General features: G+C 50.7%; 3 protein-coding genes across 7 annotated transcripts; 1 reads left to right on the forward strand and 2 right to left on the reverse strand.

Moving 5' to 3' along the window:
* Window positions 1-48: 48 nt before the first annotated feature.
* On the reverse strand, window positions 49-11,026 carry LOC121084816 (myo-inositol 2-dehydrogenase-like). Of its 5 annotated transcripts, XM_040586764.1 has the most exons (11): window positions 10,910-10,990; window positions 10,731-10,800; window positions 10,469-10,623; window positions 8,487-9,029; window positions 7,419-7,489; window positions 6,823-6,931; window positions 4,879-5,009; window positions 4,481-4,588; window positions 3,335-3,453; window positions 2,447-2,603; window positions 49-1,625 (listed from the first exon to the last, which is right to left on the reverse strand). In XM_040586764.1, the coding sequence occupies exons 4-11, from the start codon at window positions 8,912-8,914 to the stop codon at window positions 1,477-1,479; spliced, it is 1,272 nt and encodes a 423-aa protein (XP_040442698.1). In that variant the 5' UTR covers window positions 8,915-9,029; window positions 10,469-10,623; window positions 10,731-10,800; window positions 10,910-10,990; the 3' UTR covers window positions 49-1,476. The 5 variants fall into 5 exon arrangements, with proteins under 5 accessions (XP_040442698.1, XP_040442697.1, XP_040442695.1 ...); XM_040586763.1 differs by lacking the exon at window positions 10,731-10,800 and having other exon boundaries at window positions 10,910-11,026; XM_040586761.1 differs by having other exon boundaries at window positions 10,469-10,800.
* On the forward strand, window positions 10,275-14,223 carry CCDC27 (coiled-coil domain containing 27). The gene is made up of 6 exons (XM_040586765.1): window positions 10,275-10,443; window positions 10,980-11,110; window positions 11,252-11,326; window positions 11,609-11,821; window positions 12,416-12,520; window positions 12,635-14,223. The coding sequence occupies exons 1-6, from the start codon at window positions 10,275-10,277 to the stop codon at window positions 12,704-12,706; spliced, it is 765 nt and encodes a 254-aa protein (XP_040442699.1). The 3' UTR covers window positions 12,707-14,223.
* On the reverse strand, window positions 13,137-20,313 carry LRRC47 (leucine rich repeat containing 47). The gene is given in 8 exon segments (XM_040586759.1): window positions 13,137-14,513; window positions 15,411-15,500; window positions 15,929-16,031; window positions 16,909-17,024; window positions 18,279-18,395; window positions 19,154-19,600; window positions 19,680-19,935; window positions 19,937-20,313. Coding segments are annotated over 8 exon segments (1,746 nt in total). The 3' UTR covers window positions 13,137-14,273.
* Between the last annotated feature and the right edge of the window lie 1,640 nt (window positions 20,314-21,953).

A 21,953-nucleotide genomic window follows, 5' to 3' on the forward strand; every position in this document is an offset into this window, starting at 1 on the left:
TATATGTAAAATTTCTCTTTTTTCAATAAATGACTAGAAAATAGAGAATGAAATCAATAGCAGCCTTTATCATTAAGACATAGCTTTTCTGAGTTTGAAAAATTACACCATTAAAACCAATTTCCACCAGAGAATTGTCTTTAGTTATAAAGATCACCACTATTTCTAGTTTTAGTAATACATATTCCATATGTAGGAAGTGGAAATTGTTTGAATGAAAGAATCTTGCAAGAAGTGTCATTTCCAAACTAATACTTAAGGCAAGAACTTTATTTTAATACAATACAAAAAGCTTTCAAAAGATCTTGGGAACTGACGTGTAAGAAAGAGACTACAAACAGTCAAACCCACACATCAGCAGTAAACTCAATGCAAGAATAAAAATGAACAAAGAACCTGGCTGAAAAGCAAGACCTGCCTGTTGCTGAAGGCACTATCTTGTCCTGTGACATGTATTCCAAATCTGCTGGACTGTAAAAAACCATACCTTTAAAATATGCCATCAGATGCCCTTCCTACACTCAAAGGACATGATTATTAGTTCAGTTGCTACAAAAACGTAACCGTACAACTCCTGCATTTAAGCAAGGCAAAGAGCAGCCTGCGGATCGCTCCCATGCTGCTGCAGCGAGTGATCCAGACAACGCTCAGCCTCGAATAACCTGCCCGGCAGCCGCACGTCTTGGCCGCAGACGCTGTACAGGGCCCCCGTACATACTCACAGATTACGCTCTGACACAAGCCTTTCACAGCGCAGTGTTTGCTACCGAAATGCCCAAGTGTGTTGCTCCTCCAGAGTAGCCTTGTTTAAGGCCTCACTACGAAGACTCTCATCTAACATCAGGGCAGCCACAGGTCTCCTTCCCTGCTTTATTACTTCCTTCCCCCTCCCCAGAAAATTAGATCACAACTTATTTTCAAAATCTTTTAGAAAACCCAGTAAAAACAACCAAAAAAGCAATATATACAAGGCCCAGAGGCAAGTTCAGCGCAGAAGTCACATTCCTGTATATACTGGAAGGAGAAGAGCACGGACCAGACTGATCCTCCCATATTTTTTTGGAGCATTATGTCATCTTGCTTGTGAAGCTGCCAGGGAAGCCACCCACTTGCACCGTTCCCATCACGGCTGGTGGTGGCCTACACCACCTTACCACGGCCTGAGGAGCAGCCGTCTTCTCCCAGGAAAAGAGAATTTCACGACCAGCAGAACTCTCCAGGAGGAAAAGCTGCCTGGATGAAACTACCCAGAATTTCTCGAGGGCTCTGGCTGATGCACAACAAAAGACACACAAGCCTCAGCACCGAGCACTTCTGGTTCAAAAATTCTTCTGTCTTCTGGGCATTCCCAGCGGAAAGGTTAAAACCGCAGGTCTTATTTTAAGGTTACAGTAGAGACATCCATTGCTAGGTGGAAAGACCTCCCTGTAGCACAGCTTAACGGTTATCCTTCACTTCAGAAAACAGCGCTGTGTGTCACATTATCTCAGTCTTGATCACGCATGAATCTATTGCTTTGTTGCGCAAGTCAACAGCAGATCCGTTTCTCCAGGACTGTTCAGCAGCTGCAGCGACCTGAATCGTCCACAGAAACTGCTCTTTGGTGATCGCTGGGGGCTCCTTGCCTGCAGGGACAGGGACAAAGCGCTGGCTGAAACCTGCATTATCGCCTGCTCTGCCTCGCAGCACATCACCACCCACCATGGCATCGCTCTTCAGCTCCCAGAGCTGGGGCCTCTGATTTTAAAAATAAAGTTTCTGCCCCCTCCCCTTACTGCCCTGTGACCAAAACACCGCGTTTCCCTCCATGCAGCCAGCAGAACAGAAATACTTTGATTCCTCCTGGGTAGCCAGCACGCTAGGCAAGGGTCTCTTGCTGTTAAAAAGGGCTGCTGTCTTCACAAATGGCAGCAAGGTCCAATGTAATTTTCCCTCCCAATTTTAATTTCTTCTCAGAACACAGTTTCAGATCAACGCTCCATCCCTCACCCGTCTCACTGACTTGGAAGTGAGAAGAGCAGCAGCCCCCCCCAAGGAAATAGTCATTAATTTTCATTTACTGAAACGAGATCAGCTGTTTGCATTTTCACCGAACTAGCCACTCCTTCGGAGGGTGACCGCTCCACGCATGTTTTTTCCCAGCCACGTGCGCTGTTGTGCTCAATACGCGTCTGCTGAGAACATCAGGGTTTGTTCAGGGCAGCAGACCAGCCCGTGAAACCCCATGTTTGCTCACAGGGAGCTCCCTCAACCACCTGCACAACGCTGGCTTTCACTTAACCAGGATGAATCTCTCATTCCCAGTTTTCACACCGACTCGTTTCTTTGGGGGATTCCAGCCACGCAAACACCAAACTGCAATTGCTATTGGAACAGCTTCCAAGGGAAGTTTTCCCTGAAAGCAAACCCAGAGCAACACTGGTTGTTAACGTAAGCTTCCTCCTACCTTTCAGGGTTCTCAGAAAGTGTCGGAAGAGCTCCCTGTGCGCATCCCTGTAGCGATCAGCTTGGGTCTGTGAATAAATGGACACGGAAGTGCCATGCTCCGTAATCCCCAGGGGATTCTGATTATCTACTCGTAGCGTCCCTCGGGAACCGTGAACCTGCAGGGAAGGCAGCAAACAGGAGAGAAAGCAACGTTTTTAATTTATTGTGCTTTCCATCTTAACACCTGGCTAGTCTAGAAAAGCCCTGGTTCATACAACCAAGAAAAAAGTAGCTTCTAAAATTAGGAGTTACACCGACATACCCCCTTGTATGGCTCAGACGCGACAGAAAACACCAGGTATGCATTGTGGTACAGTGGCTTCTGCTTATGCGATACCTCCACTTTTTTTATTTTTTTTTCCACCTGAGCAGAGCTCCTTTCTTAAGTATTTAACAGATATTACTCCCCAAATCCAGCCCATGCATCTGTTACAATTCATGACTTCAGAGGCAAATTGCCTGTAAATTCCTGAATTTATGCTTTTCTTCCCCTTTAATATCCTTAACCCCTGGCTTGCTATACACCTGAGAACACCTTGGAAAGGCAACAAATGAACTGTGCGACAACATTTCAGCCTCGGGAGAGCTGACACCAGTTCCTGCTCCGGTATGATTGCACGCAGCTCATAACCCCAACAGAATATGCGTGAAAAATCGGGGTAATAGAAGAGAGAGCAGACTGTAGGTTACACAAACACAAGCAATCCCCTGCTGTTGTGGTACAGAGGTGTTTCATGAAACGTGCTTGCAGGTGCAGGCACAACATGCAGCGCCCTACATGAATGCATACAGGGGAAAACTTGTGCTGGCCTGCAATGTCGCGACAGACTTAAAAGTAAGAACGCACCTCTAGTCTGTGATCACAGCTTCTAGTGCAGTGCTGACTGATGTCCAAAGTAACAATTGCTCCGCTAGGAAACTTCATGCTGACTGCTACAGTGTCTGCATCCTTCAAGCAGGCCATATCTGAGTGACAAAAAACAGGCACTTGTTCACACCAGGAACAGCAAACCAGCGAGTACTACGACTACAAAGTGTTCTTCTCCCGTTAAGAGGCGACACCGGCTCTACAATACCTTCAGGCAGGAAGCAACGGTGACAGCAAAGCGCTTTCTGCAACGTACAACAGCTGGTTTACCTTTATTGGCACTTCTGATGGAGAGCAACAAGCTCTGCAGAAAGACACAGCCCCTGGGCCTGCACTCCACCTTCCCAGCCCGTGGCTCTCCCTACAGAAGGCTTTTGCTCCTTCTTCCAAACACATTTGCCTCCACAGCTTATTACAACTGAGATCAGGCAACTTTCAGCACGTAGCTAGAAAGAGCCAGATGGTACAAAATCCTCCCCAGGGCATTTTGTTTGTTGCATTTCAGTGCTTCACCATAGATTATAACATAGCAGGCTACACCTTCTAAAACAGCCAGTCAAGGTTGGCAGCAGCTACAATTACCTTAATTAAAACTTTGCATTTCCATTTTAAAGATGGCAGGTTCCAATTTTATGGTTAGTTTAAATCAGGCTGGTAACCCAAAGCGTGCCCAGCAGCTTGACGTAACGCAGAGTAAATTCACATCTTTAACTGTGCCGAGACCAACAGGAAAGTGCCAAAGAAATCAGAGAAAGCACAGAACGGAAAGAGACTGCACTGCCATTCTTGTAAGCACAAAGCTTTGCTCAGTGTCTCCTGCATTCTGGTTTTCCACTGGCAAACTTGATACCCTTCAATTGCTGTAATACGGGGTAGAGTTCAACACCTCTACAGCGACCGCATCGCGTCAGCAGGGAGCCAAGACAAGTCAGAAATCATCCCTGAACACCCTGTCTACAGTGACTTCTCGAAACACTTGCCTTATGTTTCGCTAGACTATTTTTTCAACTGTTCTGTGATGGAACAATTCTGTCAGAGCTACTGTGCTCTTATACACGCTTTCCTTCCAATTTCAGTACTGATGTCCAGAGATAGACAATAACCCATCAACAGGTTTATTCTTACCTGCGCAGAACGCATGCCCCAGTGAAAATATTGTATCCAGCGCGCTCTCTCCCAACAACAAACTGATAATATCTATATCGTGTACAGCAGCATTGTAAAAAATTCCACCTGGAGGAAGCAAAATAGGACATTAAGGTCTCCGCATTTAAAACCCGCAGCCAACGTCGATTACTGAACTGCACTGAGATCGATATAAAAAGCCCCTGATGTCGAAGAAACTAATACTCAAAGCCAACAGAAAAACGCAACCAAAATAAAGACCGGTAAGGAAACGCTCCCCAGAAGAAAACCCACATGGCTTAAGGCTACGCAGACAGGGGACTTCCCACCAGAATACGGGGCAAGATACATTTCCAGTCCTTTGAGAACCAACTTTTCAGAAGAGAGCTGCTCGGTACCTGATGCTTTCAGGAAGCTCGGGGACGCTGCCGGATATATGCTGCTGATGGTCGATATCCGGTGAATCCTCCCCAGCGCCTGGCTGTCGCGAACTTTCTGGTACAAGAACTGCAGCGCCGGGTCAAAGCGCCTTCAAAGAGAAGCGAGGAATGCGGCAGAGCGCTCGGAAGAGGCAGCGGCCACCTGGGGCCGTAACCACCGCGGCACACGAGGCCGACTCCGCGGCAGATGACATGCGACACAAACCCCACCAGACTGACGGGGTCAGACATGGCTTTCTAAGTTTGGTCACTTATTGTTATTATGAATTTTGCTTCGTGCAAACAAGCCTAATATCTGCACTCGTGAAGACAAAGTAGTAACTGTAACAAAGAAATTAAATTAAACAACGGGGACTAAAAGCATTTACAGGTCCAGTGAATTACCTACAGGTCTCGTATACAAAATGCATATATATTTGTCCGAGCAAGTTTTATTTGCAATGAAATTAACTATCCTCAGCAGAGAAGCACAAAATGATCACACGTGTTTACTAACCACCCACATCCACTCAGCGCATGGTGGTAAATGCTGAGCACAAATTTAAGGTGGCTTTTTCTTGGCTTTTGGCAAAGCTCCCCAAGTTCCTGCAAGTTTAACCGAGTAGAAGCGAATTAAAATTCATCTACTTTCCTTCTGTTTCAATCATTTAATCTAAAGTGTCCAGACGTAAGGTTACAAGTGGAAATATCATTTTACAAAGATCAATAAATCTGTTCCCATCAGACAGGCCAGTAATTCTAACAAGCAAATGGAATTTTCACAGCCACACAGTTTGCAATCCTCAAGGTAATCCTCAAGCACCATCCCTTCCAAAGGCATTAGAAAAAAGTCAGAGGTAAAACGCAGCTCTGTGCAGACCCCAGTGCTTGGAAATTCAATTTGAGCGGCAAGTTAAATAGTGGATGAGGGTCAGCGCGTCCCTAGAGACGGTGCTCTAAAAGAAACTTCGGAAGGTTGCTTGTTCTTTCATTGAAGAGTTACTGTAAGCTTCCACTAGTACTTGCTAACACTCATACTTAAGTTTCACAAGGCATCATCTAATTACAGAATGTAATTAGCAAATTGCTGAAAATACAGAAAAGTTACAAAAGAGTTTTCAGTATTAGGAAAATACATTCAGAGAGCAGTCGTCTTCTCTATCTTTTTAAAGAATGTGGCTAATTCACTGTCACCTTCCAACATTATTTCTAGTTTACTGCAACAAAGCTGTCAAACGATGAAAGAGCAGATACCCTCAGGTCCAGACAAAGTATAATACATGTGGGCAGAACTTTCATATGGAAGTCTAAAACACGAGCAAAGTTTAATGTCATCAGGCATTACTAGACTGAACAGGGTTGCAAACTAAATGCTTTACAACACAGCAGTGAAAAGCAGCCCTCGGCAGCTGCACGCTTAGCGTAAGTCACAGATCTGCCTGACCTGGCGGTTGTATGTGCATGAAAAACCAGGAGCAAAAACCGTCCTAAAACCACAGACCAAGAAACCGCCTCAGAGAACAAACAGCACAGCACCATCAGAATATTTCCTTCTCTGAAGCTCCAACGGGCTGCAGCATTTGCAAAACCTTGGAAGGACAGCAGAGACGTGGACCCCAACTGCCTTTGGCCACTCTAAAATAAAGCAATGGAGCTTTCACATCAGGAAAGCTTCACCATTTGAGTTCCACTAGCATCCATTCAAGTGAACATTTATTTTAATCTCATGACAGCTAGATTTTTATCTCCAGTAAGCATGAAGAATTAATCCACTCCAATTAACTCCCAGATGAACAACGTTAACAAGCAGCAGTGAAACTAGGTTTATTTGAGGACAAATTCAGGAGAGCCTGAGGAATCAACACTACTTTCAGGCATGTACTTCTTATCAAGTATAAATCAGAAGAAAAATGCAGGTCTTACTTGTAGAATCCGCACACCAACGGTCTTCCACATCTGTCAGCTTCATCAAAACAAGCTTCTGCCGTCTGCCTGTCAAAACTGGGCAGGCTCTCGCAAAACACACCTTTTCCTGTGCAAAACAGCAGAGAACACAGGACTGAAGGCAAGGCACAGTCTGCACAAAACGTTTGTAGCTTGCAATACATGTCATGACATTCTAGAAAGCATGTTTAATGAAACTGGAGCACAGCTTTTTGTTTGTCGATGCTGCTACCTCCCTTCTGGCCTCTGGCTGTGGTTTCACTAGCTGGTTACGGACACCAGGAAGCACGAACGTTTTGACAGCTTTGAGTCCTAGTGCTATTTCTAGGACTAGACACTCTGCATGGCCATGCTGGGACCAGTACAGTGCAAAAAACATCGGTGTCCGGCCATTAACATCAGTGTCAGCAGCAGACTAATTTATCTTTAATAACGCAATTAGCCTGCACAACTCAAGGGCCGCTGCGGAAGCAAGAGGGCGTTCACGTTGAAAGCGTTTAGCAAGCACACAAAGTCTGCCTCAACGCGTGCTACTGACTACAGAGAAAAGCTGAGCTTGCAGCTGTTCCTCTTACCCGCTCGTAAAGCATCGATTACAATCTTGGAGGCTTCTTCAGGTGGTGAACAAATAATGGCTCCAGAGACTCTGCCGAAGGCAAAAGAAAGACCTTCAGTGAAGACAAGGTTTTTACTAGAAAGAACAATGTTCAAAAGCTCCTTTTGGTTACAGTTATTTTTGTGACAGACAACTTAAACTTGAGGAAGAGTTAAAAAAAGATGTAAAACCTCTGCAAGAGCCAGTTACACTATAAAACGAACTCGATAACCTGCCTCCAAGGATGAACTATGGGATGACACACACAGGTTAAAATTACACACGTGGAATTCTATTGCTTTTCCTGCACCTGAAAGGTCTTTTAAAGGTGTCCTTTGAAAACAAGTTAAATCCTGCTAGTTAACACGCACAGTGAAATCAAAAGTATTTATGTGGTAGACCTGCTGAACAAGTGATCAGTACATCTCGGCTCATCACAATTCTCTGGTTTCTAATACCAAACCCATCTTCCTAAAAAGCTCTGCCTTTCACTTGTGCAATGGTATTTCAAACACCAATTTGAGAACCAACTGTAACCACATCACCAGATGTTACTCATTCCGTTCAACTGTAAAGCAGAATGCCACAATCTTTCCTATTTACAGCAACCCTCATTTATCTCAAAGTTTCAAAAGAGCCACCCAAAGGCAGCCAGCTGCTCTGAGGCAGACAAACCGGTAGGCAGCAGCAAAGCATGTAGTTTGTTGCTCTACGAGAACGGAGAAGAACAAGGGGTTGTTATATTTCTTAACAAAAGTGCCTGCAGCTAAACTCCTGAGTTTCCACCGGCTCTGGGCACACGAATCAAGCCAAGCTTCTCAGGGACTCCTGAAGTACCTGTGGGTAGATGACATCCTACGTGAGGCTTAACCTGCAACAGCCCCTTGGTCTCACTCCGTTCCTACACAAGGGGCCAGACAAGCACAGCCTGGGTCCGCTACAGTGCGGCAGCATTTTACAGAGAGGGAAGCAAGCCTTGCGCAGAGACACTCGCCCCCAGCCTCGCAGCTGGGAAGAAGCACGCACGGGAGTTAGCGGCAGACAGTACCGCTGATCGTTGAGTGCGACATCAGCATCCTGCTGCCGCAGCACCATGGTGACGGCCAGGAACTCAGCACCGAAGGCACGCTCCACCTCCTCCAGCTGGTCTGCCACAACGTAGAGCAAGCAACAGCCGTTTTCCTCCATCAGGCTTTGAAACAAGCCTTTATTAATGAGCCCAATGCCAAAAAGGGCAAGGCCGACACTGTTGCTGTCACTGCCATGCCCTAAGGCGGGCATCGGGCCGTTGGAAGCCTCGGCTGTCAACGGGGTGGGCACGATCCTCATGTGGGAGGTGGCAAGCGCTGAGGGGTGCCTGGCAGAGGTGGAAGGCGTTGGGTCTTCCCTGGGGGTAGCTGCACTTGCAGGGGAGCTGGTGGTGATGGGGTGCTGGGGAACCAGCGGCTTGTGGTAGGAGGGTGGAGAGGGGTCCATGCCATAGCTGGTGCTGGTGTCAGCGCTGGCGGCGAGGATGAAGGACGGCTGGATGAGCAGTGAGGGCGCGTCGAGCTGCAGGGGCAGGCTGGTGCCAATGTCTGGACCTGCAGAGCTGGGGGAAAGAGAGGAGAGTTTGGGGTGAGGCTCTGCACCTCCTCGCCGCGCAAAAGGCTGGGGCCACGTGGTTTCAACCTGCTCCGACACTGGGGCCTGGGGCTGGGGGACAGCCTCAACCCGCTCTGACACCAGGGGCCGGCCGATGGGGCCAGGGGCTGACCTGTGGGGCCGGGGCAGCCGGCATCAGCCTGCTCCACAGCGGGGGCTGACCGGTGCGGCCGGGGCAGCCAGCCTCGACCTGCTCCAACATCAGGGGGCTGACCAGTGGGGTGAGGGGCCGGCTTCAGCCTGCTCTGACACCGGGGACCGGCTGGTGGGGCTGGGGTAGTTAGCCTCAGCCTGCTCCCCACCGGGGGCTAACCGGTAGGGCCGGGGGTCGCCCTCAACCTGCTGTGGCACTGGGGGCTGGCCAGCGGGGGTAGGGGCCAGCCTCAGCCTGCTCCGACACCCGGGGCCGACTGGTGGGGCCGGCCTCAATCCGCTCCGACACCGGGGGGCAGACCAGCGGGGCCGGGGGCTGCCTTCTGCCTGCTCCACACCGGGGGCCGGCCGGCGGGGCTGGGGGGCCCGGCCTGGCGCTGGCACTCACAGCAGCAGCGGGGCGCGCAGGCCGTGCTGGCGGAGCAGGCGGCGGTTGCGGTAGTGGCGGCCGGAGGAGAGGTGCTCCAGGATGCGGTCGCGGCGCACCCGCATGGGCAGCTGGCAGGGGGTGCAGTACAGCGTCTCCACCACCGCCGCCGCCTCCCCCCGCCGCGCCGCGCTCCAGCAGGTGCCGCTTCACCGCCAGCTCCGAGAACTCGGCCGCGTAGTCATGCAGCGTCTTCTTCTTACGCCCCATGGCGGCGGCGCGGCGCGGCCCGGCTGCCCCGGAAGCGGAAGGCGCGGGCCCGTTGCCTGGCAACCGGCTGCGGCGCCGCGGGTGGGGGGCGGAGGCTGCGGTAACGGCCCCGGGCCCCGCTTGCTCCGGGCCTCCCTCGCCGCTCCCGGACCCTGCTCCCCTGCCCCGGGCACTCCGCTGTACCGGCCCCCGGCCAGCTGCTGCTCCGGGCCCTCCGCTGCTCCCGGCCTCCGCTCCCCGGCCCCGAGCCTTCCGCCGCTACCGGCTGCCACTGCCCCGTCCCGGGCCAGCCCCCGCTCCCCCGGCCCTCCCCGCCGTTCCCCCCCCCCCCGTGCACCCCCGCAAGGCGCCCCCCGCGCCCAGCCCACCTCTCGGGTGTCGCTCTCCCCTCCCGGCGCGGGGATGGAGGGCGGGGGCGCAGCCGCAGCAGCCCCCGGTGAGGGTCTCCGCCAGGCCCGGGCCCCATCGCAGGGGCAGGTGGGGGCTGCCGAGCCCCCCGAGAGGGCGGCAGCCGACCCAGAGCTGTGGCAGGAACTGCGCAAAGCGAAGCATGAGTGCAGCGTGGCCGCAGGTACCGCGTCCAGAGAACACCTTACCCAGCCACCGAGCTCCTATTCTTGTGGTTCTGCTCCTGTTGCCTCGAAAAAATTCTATGTCAAGCTCTCGTGGGTGCAAACCCTCTTGCTTTTCGAGTGTAGCTTAAGAGTGAGGCTGAAATGCCACTTGCCGTGAAACCACTTTCTCTCTTCCCCTGGAAGCAAAGCGCATGAGAAAACCCAGCAGGGAGGGAGACAGACAGACACACACACATACCCCCGAGTGCTTGATTCTGGGGCACCTGGTAGCATTTCAACAAACCTTTGCTTGCTACCAGCTCTACCGGTCCTCAAAGTAGCTTCTACCTCACACACTGAAGTTAGCTTTGTACCTACCATAGTACAAAATGCATTATCAACCAGCATCACCGCAGCTGCAGCATTAACCCCACACACAGCCTATGCTCAGCCGGTTACAACAGCAGCTCTGCTTATGCTTACCTGAAAAAAGGAGCCGTGAAGCTTTTGACAGGCATTTCGTTTGCTTAACAGCAGTATTCCAACTTGACAGGTACCATCTCTTCCCTGCAAAGACAACTGGAAATCCAAGAATCCCAGCTTCGGAAAATCCAATCTGAAAAGGAAACGCTCCAAAAGAAGCTCAGAAAGCAAGAAAATCAGCTACAAGCCATGTCTGCCAAGGTACTGCCCTGGGAACATGGTGCCCATCATCCTGGGGAGAGCTGGCGGCAGGGAATTCGGGCTGTCTGCAGCAGTTCCCTGTCTCATAAGACAGGAGGTGCACCTGTGAACTGCAAAACTGAGGTGTAAAATACTTTTAAGTTTTGCAGCCTGACCGAACAGAAACATGAAGAACTGATGTTGATGATAGAGAAGGAGAACTGCAGCCTCCTACAGGTAAATTTGGTACAAAGCCGCTATAGCAAATTCTTGTATTAGCTGCTTGGTTGTGCTTGGTTTAGGCCTGGGGGAGTTTGCCACATTAAAAAAATTCCTACTCAATCCAGCAGTTTTAGAGAAAATGCCAAGTAATAACAGTTACCAGTACTGGCAAGGTTGTTAGTCTGTAGACTCTGCCCAGGAAATCCAAGAAGCGTTTGGACCTGATACTGGGAAGAGGTGGCCAAGCCTGCTCACTTTCTTCCTCACAGTAATGGCTTGATTTACACATTCCTTCAGGCTGTTACAGAACAAGAATCCAAAGTGGCCAAGCAGAACAAGCTGATCAGTGAGTTACAGGGGACAGTCCGCGAGCTGCAGGCAGAGCTTCTGACCAACCAACACCACATTCGCAAGCAGCAACGGGCCCAAGAGGCGATCCAGAGGGAAGCTGAGACACTGCAGCACAGGTTGCTGCAAACTCAAGTGGCACTGCAGCGCATCACCAGCAGGGTAAGCGTAGCTGCCTTCGCTTCAGACACCTCCTGCCATCATGGGAGACACTTCAACCGTTTCGAGCATAGAATCTGAAAGCTTAGAGACATTCTTGGGCAGGAGCACAGTGGGAGATGCACCAGGGCACTGCAGCCCTTTGCTCTCAGGGCCCCCCTTCCCTTTGTGGCCAGAGTAGCAGGAAACTCAGTCCATTTGCTTCCCAGCTTTTTGGCATGCAGCTCTTCTGTCACTTACAAAGCAAACAGGCCTCAAATACTAGAAGTCCTTGAGAAACTAGAGTTCAGAACAGGTACCTCACCAGACTTCTCATATCTTTTCAGATTCAGAGTTAACAGGTGTCATCCTAAAGCCAGTTCCTGCAGGCATACGTGCCTGGTAGCAAGTACTGAGCCCAGTACCTGGGTAAGGGACGCTGTCCACCCATCGTTATCTCAGCAGTTGCAGTGAAGCCTACCCAAACTACCTGTAATTCCACATAAACAGACTTTCCATTTCGTCACTCACTAGTGCTCTCTCCCACAGTGGAATCCCTAAATCCAAAGAGTTGCATATAAAGACTAAACACACCTACTTTCCTTTTTTTTTCAAAAGTCTGAAAGATACCGAAGCAAAATAATTCAGGCTACATTCAGTACAGCAGGCATCCAGCCTCCCCAGGCAGAGCTCACGGATGAGGAGGTGCTGGAGGCAATGCAGGTATGTGGCTCTGCTTCTGGCAGCTGGCAAGGGACTGATGAGGTAAGAGAACACTCTGCAGTACTGCTCTCCACCTAATGCATTTCCACCTCTTTACACCCCCCTAATTTTCAGAAAATCATTAATGAACGGATGGAGTTCTATCATATGCTGAAACAGGAAGGCATCAAGGTCCCACCACTCTAAAGCATCAACACGTTTACTTCATTGCCTACCAGCGCTAAGGGAAGGAGAAGTCCTGCAACGTAGCGCCTTTTAACACCTGAGAGGCAGCCCCAACAGCCTGGTGAGAATACATCACCAACTTCAGGCCCCTGCTCCTTGGCTTTGAGATGGTGACTTACTAACAAATTAAAACCCTTTTACTGAAATAAAGTTCCATTGGAATATCTAATTCTTTAATTGTTTAAACTGACTTAGAGCACAATTCACTGTAAATCATTGGTACGTAGAAACATTCAAGTTCACATTGAAGCAGTACTAAGGACTGCTTGGCTCCAAGCAGCTAGAAAGCATTACGTCACCATTTTTGCAGTATACAGTAGCTGCTTTGGCAAGTTTGTATAGTTGCATGGCTGGAAATTTCACCGATGCCAAAACAAGTGACAGTGACAGATGACTGCAAGAACCGTTTTATTTTTCCATTCAATATGCAAGTCCCAACACATGGATGTATTTGACACAGTAGCTAGAAGTTCAGTCAGAGCTCTGTATCATTTTTAACAGAAAAAAGTCCATCTGTAGGTCACCCTGGCTTACAGCTTACCTGTATTCATACAGGTAGTAGCCTGGATGTAAAAGTCACCCACAGATCACCAAAATTAGAAGTGCTCAAACTAGTTGTCTTTTGGAAGGTGTCCCCAACGCTATTCATGAGGGAGTGTGACAGAAAGGGAGTGTGAAAGACCCTCCAGGAGGGTCTTTCTGGGCAAGTGTGCTTGTATTCTGGGGAGACCTGGAGCTTTAGTAGTGTCAATGTAAGGCTGCATTAGCCCTCTGAATAGAGCTGCACTTCACGAGCAAGAATAAATTCAGTGCTCGATCAACGGTAATGCAACATGTACACAACAAAGTCACTACAACTGGTATTTCCACTAGGATGGATGATGGCGTGAAAATGCACCAGACATAAAAACCCCTACAGCCAACTCAACTGGCTCCACTTAAAAATGGAAGCCGTGTTTATCTCCGAACACAAACCCCATCACTTTAATCCTCAAGTTCTCACAGCAACTGAATTCTCACAATTACTCCAGATATAAAGATAAAATTATGCAGAGTAAGACGTCAGCAAAGTAGTTTTGCAAGCTGTCTTCGTTTCACTGCTGTCACCTACTGGATTTCTCTGTTTAGCTGCCAAAAATCATAATTCAGCTGAAACGTACCAGGAAGCAATAGTGACCTTGCAGGAAAATATGACTATACTCATAACCACCAGGACAGTGTCATGATTTTCTCTACAAGTTAATTCCTTCTGACTTCCAATACCTTCTCTGCCTTTTAAGTTCGCATTTGAAGATACTGTTCTCCCTACTTACTCAGAATACTGATGACTTTCTATTAAGGCTGAAAGAATGCAATACGTCTTGCTGTAGCTTGATCAAACTTTCAAGTTTTTACATACCCAGGCAGGATGTACTGCATCTTTTCCTTAAAATAACCAAACCAACTCACTGCGCACAACTTGCATTGTTGAATATGGGGGGAAAAAAAAAAGAAGAAAATGGAATAATTTTCTGAGCTTTGACAGCTGCTAACGTGTTACAGTCAGAAGAGAAGAAACTGTGGTTAGGTCAGTTTTTGAAGGATAAAGTACTTTCAAGTTCCCATCTGTGTCCACCACTCGAACCTGCTCCACTACCAACGGAAAATTCATCGGCTGTACATTTTGGCTGGGGTTCAAATTCACCGGTCCACAAAGAGGATCAGATTCGTTATCCGAGCCAGAGTCTTCCTTATTTTCCAAGGTAAATCTGTTCAGTTCTGCAATTTTCTGTTAAAAGCAAAATACAGAAAAGAAGATTAATTCTGCGGCTGAGGCCTCACAGCAACTCCAAGTTGCTTCCAAGGTGTGGATCTTGCCAGCCTCTGGGGGAACTTCTCCATGAAAACATTCTTCAGTGGGTTAGAATCCTTTAGGAAACCAAAAGGGCTTTTGATGTGATCACTGGTGTGCTCTCCAGGAGGTTCCGCTCCTCTCAGCAGTTTAATTTTTTATGTTTAACACAGAACTCAGGCTTTGTCAAAGCACAAAATTCTGAGCACCGAGAGCCTGCTGTGGGATCACCACTCTTAGCACATTTGAAATTCTCTCTGTTACTACCTTGTGTCAACTACACAAACCAGTTAAACCTTCACCAAGGTGTTCTAAGGGGTATGTTAACCGGACAGGAAAAAACACATGTATCTTGCCAAGTATCTGACGGCATGCTATCCTGCACTTGCCATATGGCAGGTTTTATCTTTTTCAGTGAGGAAGCTTTACTGAAAATAAAAATATGTTGAATGGCATTTAATGAGACTGTCCTGCTGCTAATACAGTATCTGAAAGGTAATTCTGCAACAATGACAGGACCAAGCAAGCTCACTGTCAGGCAGGCTGAGGTGAGAATTCTCCCTAAAGGAATTTATTGGCAACAACTGAAGCCATAAGATTGCTAACAAGGCAAAGGTGTTCAGAGTATAACCATAAGTTTCCAGTTGTGATAACACAACATTATTTACCCTGGTGAGCTTTGAGGGTCGGGATACAATAATATAAAAGCCTTTTGCAATACAGCAAGAACAAAGAGTAACTGAGGGGGAGGGAACTTCTCAATACACATGAGCAATTAAACATTTTGCTAAGAAGCACACCAAGACAGAGGGATTATTTTCCTGAACTACTTACCAGAATTAGCATGTCCATAACATCTTTACATATCTGCAAACTGGTATCGCTTGTCACCTCCAGGAATAGATCACGGGTGTCCTTTCTAATCTGTGAGAATTTCACAGGAAAAGCAAGTAAGGAGCCAGAGCTACTCACCCACAGTCACTTGGCAACATTTCAATACACAAACTGAATGACAGGCCGACTCAATTCGACCGGAGGCAAAGCGCTGCCTTTCTTTATGAGTCAAAAACATATTCCAGCCCTTCAATAAAGCCATATCTGCAGAGGCAGGCTGATGCCTTTGGAACAGCTTGCTGGACCTCAACAGATTTACAAAGGTAAAAATGTCACTCCAAGATCCATCCCAATCTGACAGTCTAGCAGACAAGATGCAGGCTTTGAAGATTTGTATTTCGCATGCAATCACAAGTTTCACAGAACTGTGCCTATCTTTGAATCTGGAGGTAAGTATCTCTCAACAGAAAGAAACACTGTTTAATTCTGACTAACGTACGTCCACTAACAAAGAGTACCTTTGTTTTCTCACTGTTAGTTATTGGAGGGAAAGAAATCACAACGCCTTCGGCGTCCACAAGACACGGGTAGTTATCTTTGCCATCCAGTAACTGGAGATACCTGCCAAGAAAAAAAAAAAAAAAGCAAAAAGTGGGCAACTGAAACAGCAGCTGGACACAACAGCAGAAAATAGCGACAAAACCAAATGAGTGTGCTCCTCATCTGCCATGCAGCAAAACCAGAAGTCAAGAGCACCAAAATTCAGTAAAACTGTATCACGGCGGTAAGGCTGAAGAAAGCCACCGGCTGCAGGAAGTGATGGGCTAGAACCACGAAGTAACTCGCATTTCAATCTCCACTCTGTCAAAACAGACATGCTTCTAGTGCTCTCAGAGATCCAGTGCTCAAACAGGAGTACCAGAGTCCGCTGCCTGGTTCTTCCAGACAGTCTTATTTTCCCTCTTACCCACCAATACACAGTTCTCCCATCACGTACTTGGCAGATTTCTCCAAGTTGTACGAGTGATGGATATGGGCGAGGATCTCTGCACGAGCAGTAAATGGAACAGGGCGGCGCTGCACCCCGCTTCCTAGTTCATCTGCTACTACATGCAGATCTACTGCACCTCTGATTTGCTTAGTTTACTGCATGTACACAACATACACTTCATTCCTCTTCGTTCCCCTTCTACTTGTTATTCTAAATATATCTGTCACATCTAAGAATAATTCGTATGACAAGAATTTACTCTTGATGCAGCTAGATATAAGACACTCATCACCCTCGTTTCACTCCAGGTCACTCTTTATCCGATAAGTTCAGCTCATGTTTCTCATCCTAACTCCTGGAAGCTCGTGCTGGGTTTGTCAGCCCACCACCATTACAGAACATGCTTCATGATACATTTGAGCACATTTTCTTCAGTGCTGTTTTTCCAAATGCATATGAGTTACCAAAATTCACATGAATAAAAACATAAAAGATGAATATACTGACTTGTGCAGCCCAGAAACATTCTGACGCTTCTTCTGTTTCCTCTGCTCCTCAGCTTCTAACTGCAGCTGACGGAGAAGATCCTTTGCCTTGATCTCCTTTCGACCCAGGGGCATTATCTACACCATACAAGAAAACATTTCAATTTCAGAGCGACTCGAACACCAAGGTTATTAAAACTCTCCTGTAAGCAAGTCAGTAATTAAAACCATACTGCTGTATGCTGTCATTCCTAATGCTCCTTTCAGCACAGAAAAACACTTTCTATTTCACAGAGACCAGTATGACCACACAGAGTTTAAACCTTTGTGTGAGCTACAACATCCACGTGAAGAACAGGCTCATTCATGGGTACTAAACTAGGCGTGGACCGTTTTCTTAGCCAGTTCCTTTACTATCATTACTTACTGAATAATGTGAAAACCTGCTGTCTCCTAACAGAAGCCATGAAGGAAAGGGTCTGTAAGCCATCAGGAAAAGGAAGAATTTGTTCCTGAGGATCAGGCCACGTGCACAGAGCAGTTACAAACACAACATGTCTAGGGAGCAGAATGCAACAAAAACATTGGGTCAGCCCCAAAGGGTCAGAGTATTCCAACTGTTCGGTCCTTCAGCGAGATCAGTTCTGGAGGCAGGGTACTAACAGACACAGCAAAACAGGCCTACATAAATAAAGGATCATGAATTTTGAGTATCGTTTTTATATTCTGGATTGAAGTGACAGGTACCATCTAAGAGCTCGTCACAAAAATGCACTGCGAGCCTGGGGGGGGGAGGGGGGGATGGGTGGGTGCCCCTCCCTCTTTGAAAGCAGCAACAGAGACAACTCAAGACCAGGTAAACCAACAGAACCTGAATGCATTTTGATTAGGTTACCTCGAAGGCTGCTGCCACCCGAGACGTGCTCATACAAAGGGGCACCCGCTTTGCTCTGTGACACTCCAGGCACATCCTAACACATACGGACCTCCGGGGAACACCGAGGTGGTGACACCGCAACACAGGAGAAAAGATCAACACTGAAACACCAATACCTCAGTCACCCTAAGCAGAGGCACATGTTAAATGAGATCAGAATGCTTTTAGAGGGGGGGGAAAAAAAAAGTCTGCATCTGCTTTCCCTGATTACTCTTCAGTTCTCGGGCAGATGCACTCTGAACTGGTGCTGGAGTAATACTAGGTAGCTCTGTGAGGCTTGTTCAAGCAGGCTTTGTTACAGCAGGATAACAAGAAAATGAGTACAGCTTCTAAATTAACGTTCTTGGAATTAGTTTTCTAGGATCTATGGGTAAGAAAAAAATTCTTTCTGTTCTGTACAGCTCCAGAAAACAAAAGGAAAAAAGCGGAAAGGCCCACCAATGCCATGGCCCTACCTTCAGTTTATCAGGAGGCTGAACGTCATATATCAGAGGACCTTTGATCAACTGCAAGTCATGGGTGGCAATCGTGGCTGCTGTCCTCTTTTCACAGATGTCTTCGTGCAGTTTAGTCTAAAACATAAAGAATGCCATCAAAACACATCAGAAACATCAACATGGTATCTTCCTCCTTGGGTTCAGATTATGCTGTATTTCCCGTTTGTAGCTTTACTAGCCAGTCGAGTAACCCTTTTGCACCAAATGGAGACCTCCTCCTCACCCGCGAAACAAATCTGTCTGAATTACAACCCAAACGCAAAGACAGCGAAGCATAACACATGACGTATTTCTCGACTGGGAGATAAAACAGTTTTGAATCAGAAAATCACAAACACAAGAGCCTTGGGATCAGAAAGCAGGTAACGCCTGCCATCTAATGGACCGGCACGCCAGCGGCGAGCCCGTGCCTCGGGGACCTCCACTGGAAGGCCGGGCGGGTGTTTTAGCAGAGGGCAGGGAACCGGAGCCAAACCAGGGACTTCTAACGCGGCGTGGGTTTAGTATTAGCTGTCAACAGGTTCTGCAGCACTGACAAAGTGTCGTTACAGAGGCAACGCAAACGTGCATGTGTTTGCTGCCCTCTCACAGTAACACCCCAGCTCCTATCAGGTTCTTCAGGAAAACCAGCGTCGCTTTTTCAGGGCCAGCCAGGCGGCACGCTGGGGCCCAGCTCCGCACCACCAGCCGTGGGGACCCTCCCCACCAGCCAGGGGAAGAGCTCACCCAAATTTCAGAAACTCATCTGCTGGAAGGAGCCTAGAACGGTCTATTTCCAACTCTGCCAGCACCGTTCTCGTCGCGAACACGTAACACAAGACCGCAGCAGTTACCTGCGCAGACAGGAACCTCTTCAGAGCGTTTCCCGGCTTTAAGTTCACTCCCTTCAGCACGCAGCACACGATGAAGGGCCGAACGTCTTTGACGCCCGAGCTCGCCTTGACCACCAAGGGCGCCGGGTTGTCAGAGACGTGCAGGATCTTCACCAGCAGCTTGGCCACCTCCTCCGGCTCGTCCTGCTCCCCGTCCCCGCCGTCCTTCTTCTGGTGCTTCTCCCTCTTCTTCTTCCTGGCCTCCTCCCTGGCGCTCTCGGCCTTGCCCTTCCCGCGGCCCCCGGCCCGCAGGTACTCCAGGATGGCCTTGGTCTGGCAGCCGTTGACCATCTTCTCCAGCCGCTTGTCCCTCAGCGGGTTGCCCCTGAAGTTGGCCTCCTTCAGGCGGGGGCAGTCGGCCAGCGCGGCGGGCAGCTCCCTCAGCTGGTTGTTGGCCACATCCAGGCTCTGGAAGGGGACACGGACGGGGCGGTCAGCGGGGCGGCGGCGGCGGGGGGCGGGCAGGGGGCGGCGGGCCCGCTCCCACCTTGAGGGCCGGCAGGGCCGCGATGTCGGCGCCCAGCTCCGCCAGCTCGTTGTCGGCCGCCTCCAGGCGGCTGAGGAGCGGGAAGGGCCCGCCCGGGACGGCGCCGGCCGCGGGCAGCAGCGCGCCGGGCAGCACCCGCAGGCGGTTCCCGGCCAGCAGCAGCGCCTGCAGCTGCGGCGCGGCACAGGCCAGCCCCGGGCCCAGCTCCCGCAGCCGGTTGCCGCTCAGGTTGAGGCTGCGCAGCTGCGGGAAGGCCGGGGCGCCCGCCGGGGCTCCCCCCCGCGCCGCCCAGCGCGGCGGGCAGCGCCTCCAGCCCGTTGCCCGAGAGGTCGAGCAGGCGGAGGGCCGGCAGCGGCCCGCCCAGCCCCGCGCCCAGCCCGGCGGGGCCCAGCGCGTTGCCGCGCAGCACCAGCGTGTGCAGGGCGGGCAGGGCGGCGGCCAGCCCCGGGCCCAGCTCCCGCAGCGCCGCGCACCCGCTCAGCTCCAGCGCCTGCAGCAGCGGCAGCGCCAGCAGCTCCGCCGGCAGCCGCCCGCCGCCCGCCGCCACCCGCTCGGCCACCGCCGCGCCCGCCAGCGCCAGCTCCCGCCGCCGCTCCCGCGCCGCCGCCTCCAGCTCCGGCCAAGCCGCCGCCATGGCGCCGCGCTGCGCTCGCCCCCTACACGGCGGGAAGGACCGCCCGGCCCGGCCCGGCCCCGCCGCACCCGCACCGCCCCCGCCGCACCCGCACCGCCCCCGGGACAGCGCCCGCCCGCCCCGGCCCCGCCGCACCCGCACCGCCCCCGGGACAGCGCCCGCCCGCCCCGGCCCCGCCGCACCCGCACCGCCCCCGGGACAGCGCCCGGCCCGCCCCGGCCCCGCCGCACCCGCACCGCCCCCGGGACAGCGCCCGCCCGCCCCGGCCCCGCCGCCTGCCCGGCCCGGCCCCCCCCCGGCCGCTGCACAAAGAGTCCGGAGCCGCCGCGGTACCGCCCGGCCTCGCTCGCGGAGCAGCGCAAGGAGAATAACGCCGCGTTCCAAGCGGCCGCCGGTCCCCTGGCAGCGCTGACCGCTGCGGGGTCACGCACCTCTCCAGCTCACCCGGGGCGTCGGAACCGCGTCAGCCGCAACCCGAGCAGCCCCTCCGGCCCTCCCGGCAGGCGGCGGGGATGGAGACAGCGGGGCTGACAGCCCGGCACGGCGGGGAGCGAGGGCTCCGGCTGGCGAGGAGCCCCCGGGGCGGGGCCCGCGGGCTGGGCTTCGTTAACCATCTCCCGTCGCTGCCGATGGAAGTTCCCAGCCCAACGCTTCGGGGATCTCCTGCCGTGAGCCAGCCCCGCGCCCGTGCGGCGTTTTGGCTCCGGAATATTTCGCTCGAGACTTGGTGGCACAGGAGCAAACCTCCCCCTGCTTTTCACGCTGCTGTTTGTTTTGCCGCCGCAGAAAACACAGGTTGTTCGTTAAGCGAAAGGGAGCAGCCCTGTGAAATCGTCCTTGACAAATTAGTGGGGGTAGTTACGCTCAGAGAAGGTCCTCCCACATCCTAAAACCCCCTCCATTTTCTCAAGTCCTTTCCCATCTGTACCATTGGAATTGCTATTATTACCTTTATATCTCACTTTAGAAGTGCTTTTTTTTAAAACTCCAAAGATACCCAACAATCTCAGTGAATGTTTCATACTGAAATATTTAAACTATTTATTTAAAACATTGGCTTAAGAGATGTTCTGGATGTGAAAAAAAAATTGCAAAGCCCTTAAGAGGCAACGTGCTGTGCTGAAGCCTATGGATTTTCCTTTAAAGGAAAGGTCCTTTTTGACAAAAGGCTCTGGCCATGCACTTCTCTTGCACACAATTCCTGCTCCTTCGGGAAGCGAGGTGTGTGGTGAGGAGAGGGAAGAGGCAGGAATCTCCTACAGGACAACGTCTTGCAGTGAAAAAGCTGCGGAGAGTCAGTGTGTGGGTCCCTAAGGCGGAACTGCCCCGCGCTGCGATGGAGCAATGAGAAAAGCAGCTCCGGAGCCCACTCTGGCCCCAGTGACTATGGGGGAGACGGGCAGCCCAGGCATGGGGCAGCAGGAGAGCATCCTCGGGTACCAGCGTGGGAAACCAGTGCTACCCATGGGAAAACGCCTGCAAAGAGAAGGACTGTAAGTGTCTCGCATAGCCCCCAGCTCTTCTGCTACTCAGGTCAGCACCAGGAAATACGACCCTCGCTGTAATTAACGATGTTTGGGGGATTTTTGTTTGCTTTGGCTTGGTTGTTTTGTTTTTTAAATCATGTGTTAATTTTTATT

Source organism: Falco naumanni, chromosome 3 (assembly GCF_017639655.2).
Source record: "Falco naumanni isolate bFalNau1 chromosome 3, bFalNau1.pat, whole genome shotgun sequence".
Classification (NCBI taxonomy): domain Eukaryota; kingdom Metazoa; phylum Chordata; class Aves; order Falconiformes; family Falconidae; genus Falco; species Falco naumanni.

Excerpts from the sequence above, each read along its gene's own strand:
- LOC121084816 (XM_040586760.1), bottom strand. The coding sequence starts at position 9,727 with ATGCGGGTGCGCCGCGACCGCATCCTGGAGCACCTCTCCTCCGGCCGC. Across the intron at positions 9,030-9,623 it reads CTGCGCGCCCCGCTGCTGCT|CTCTGCAGGTCCAGACATTG; the intron begins GTGAGTGCCAGC and ends TCTTTCCCCCAG. Across the intron at positions 5,010-6,822 it reads TTGGTGTGCGGATTCTACAA|GCGCTTTGACCCGGCGCTGC; the intron begins GTAAGACCTGCA and ends TTCTCTTTGAAG.
- CCDC27 (XM_040586765.1), top strand. The coding sequence starts at position 10,275 with ATGGAGGGCGGGGGCGCAGCCGCAGCAGCCCCCGGTGAGGGTCTCCGC. Across the intron at positions 11,111-11,251 it reads TACAAGCCATGTCTGCCAAG|TTTTGCAGCCTGACCGAACA; the intron begins GTACTGCCCTGG and ends AATACTTTTAAG. Across the intron at positions 11,327-11,608 it reads AGAACTGCAGCCTCCTACAG|GCTGTTACAGAACAAGAATC; the intron begins GTAAATTTGGTA and ends ACATTCCTTCAG.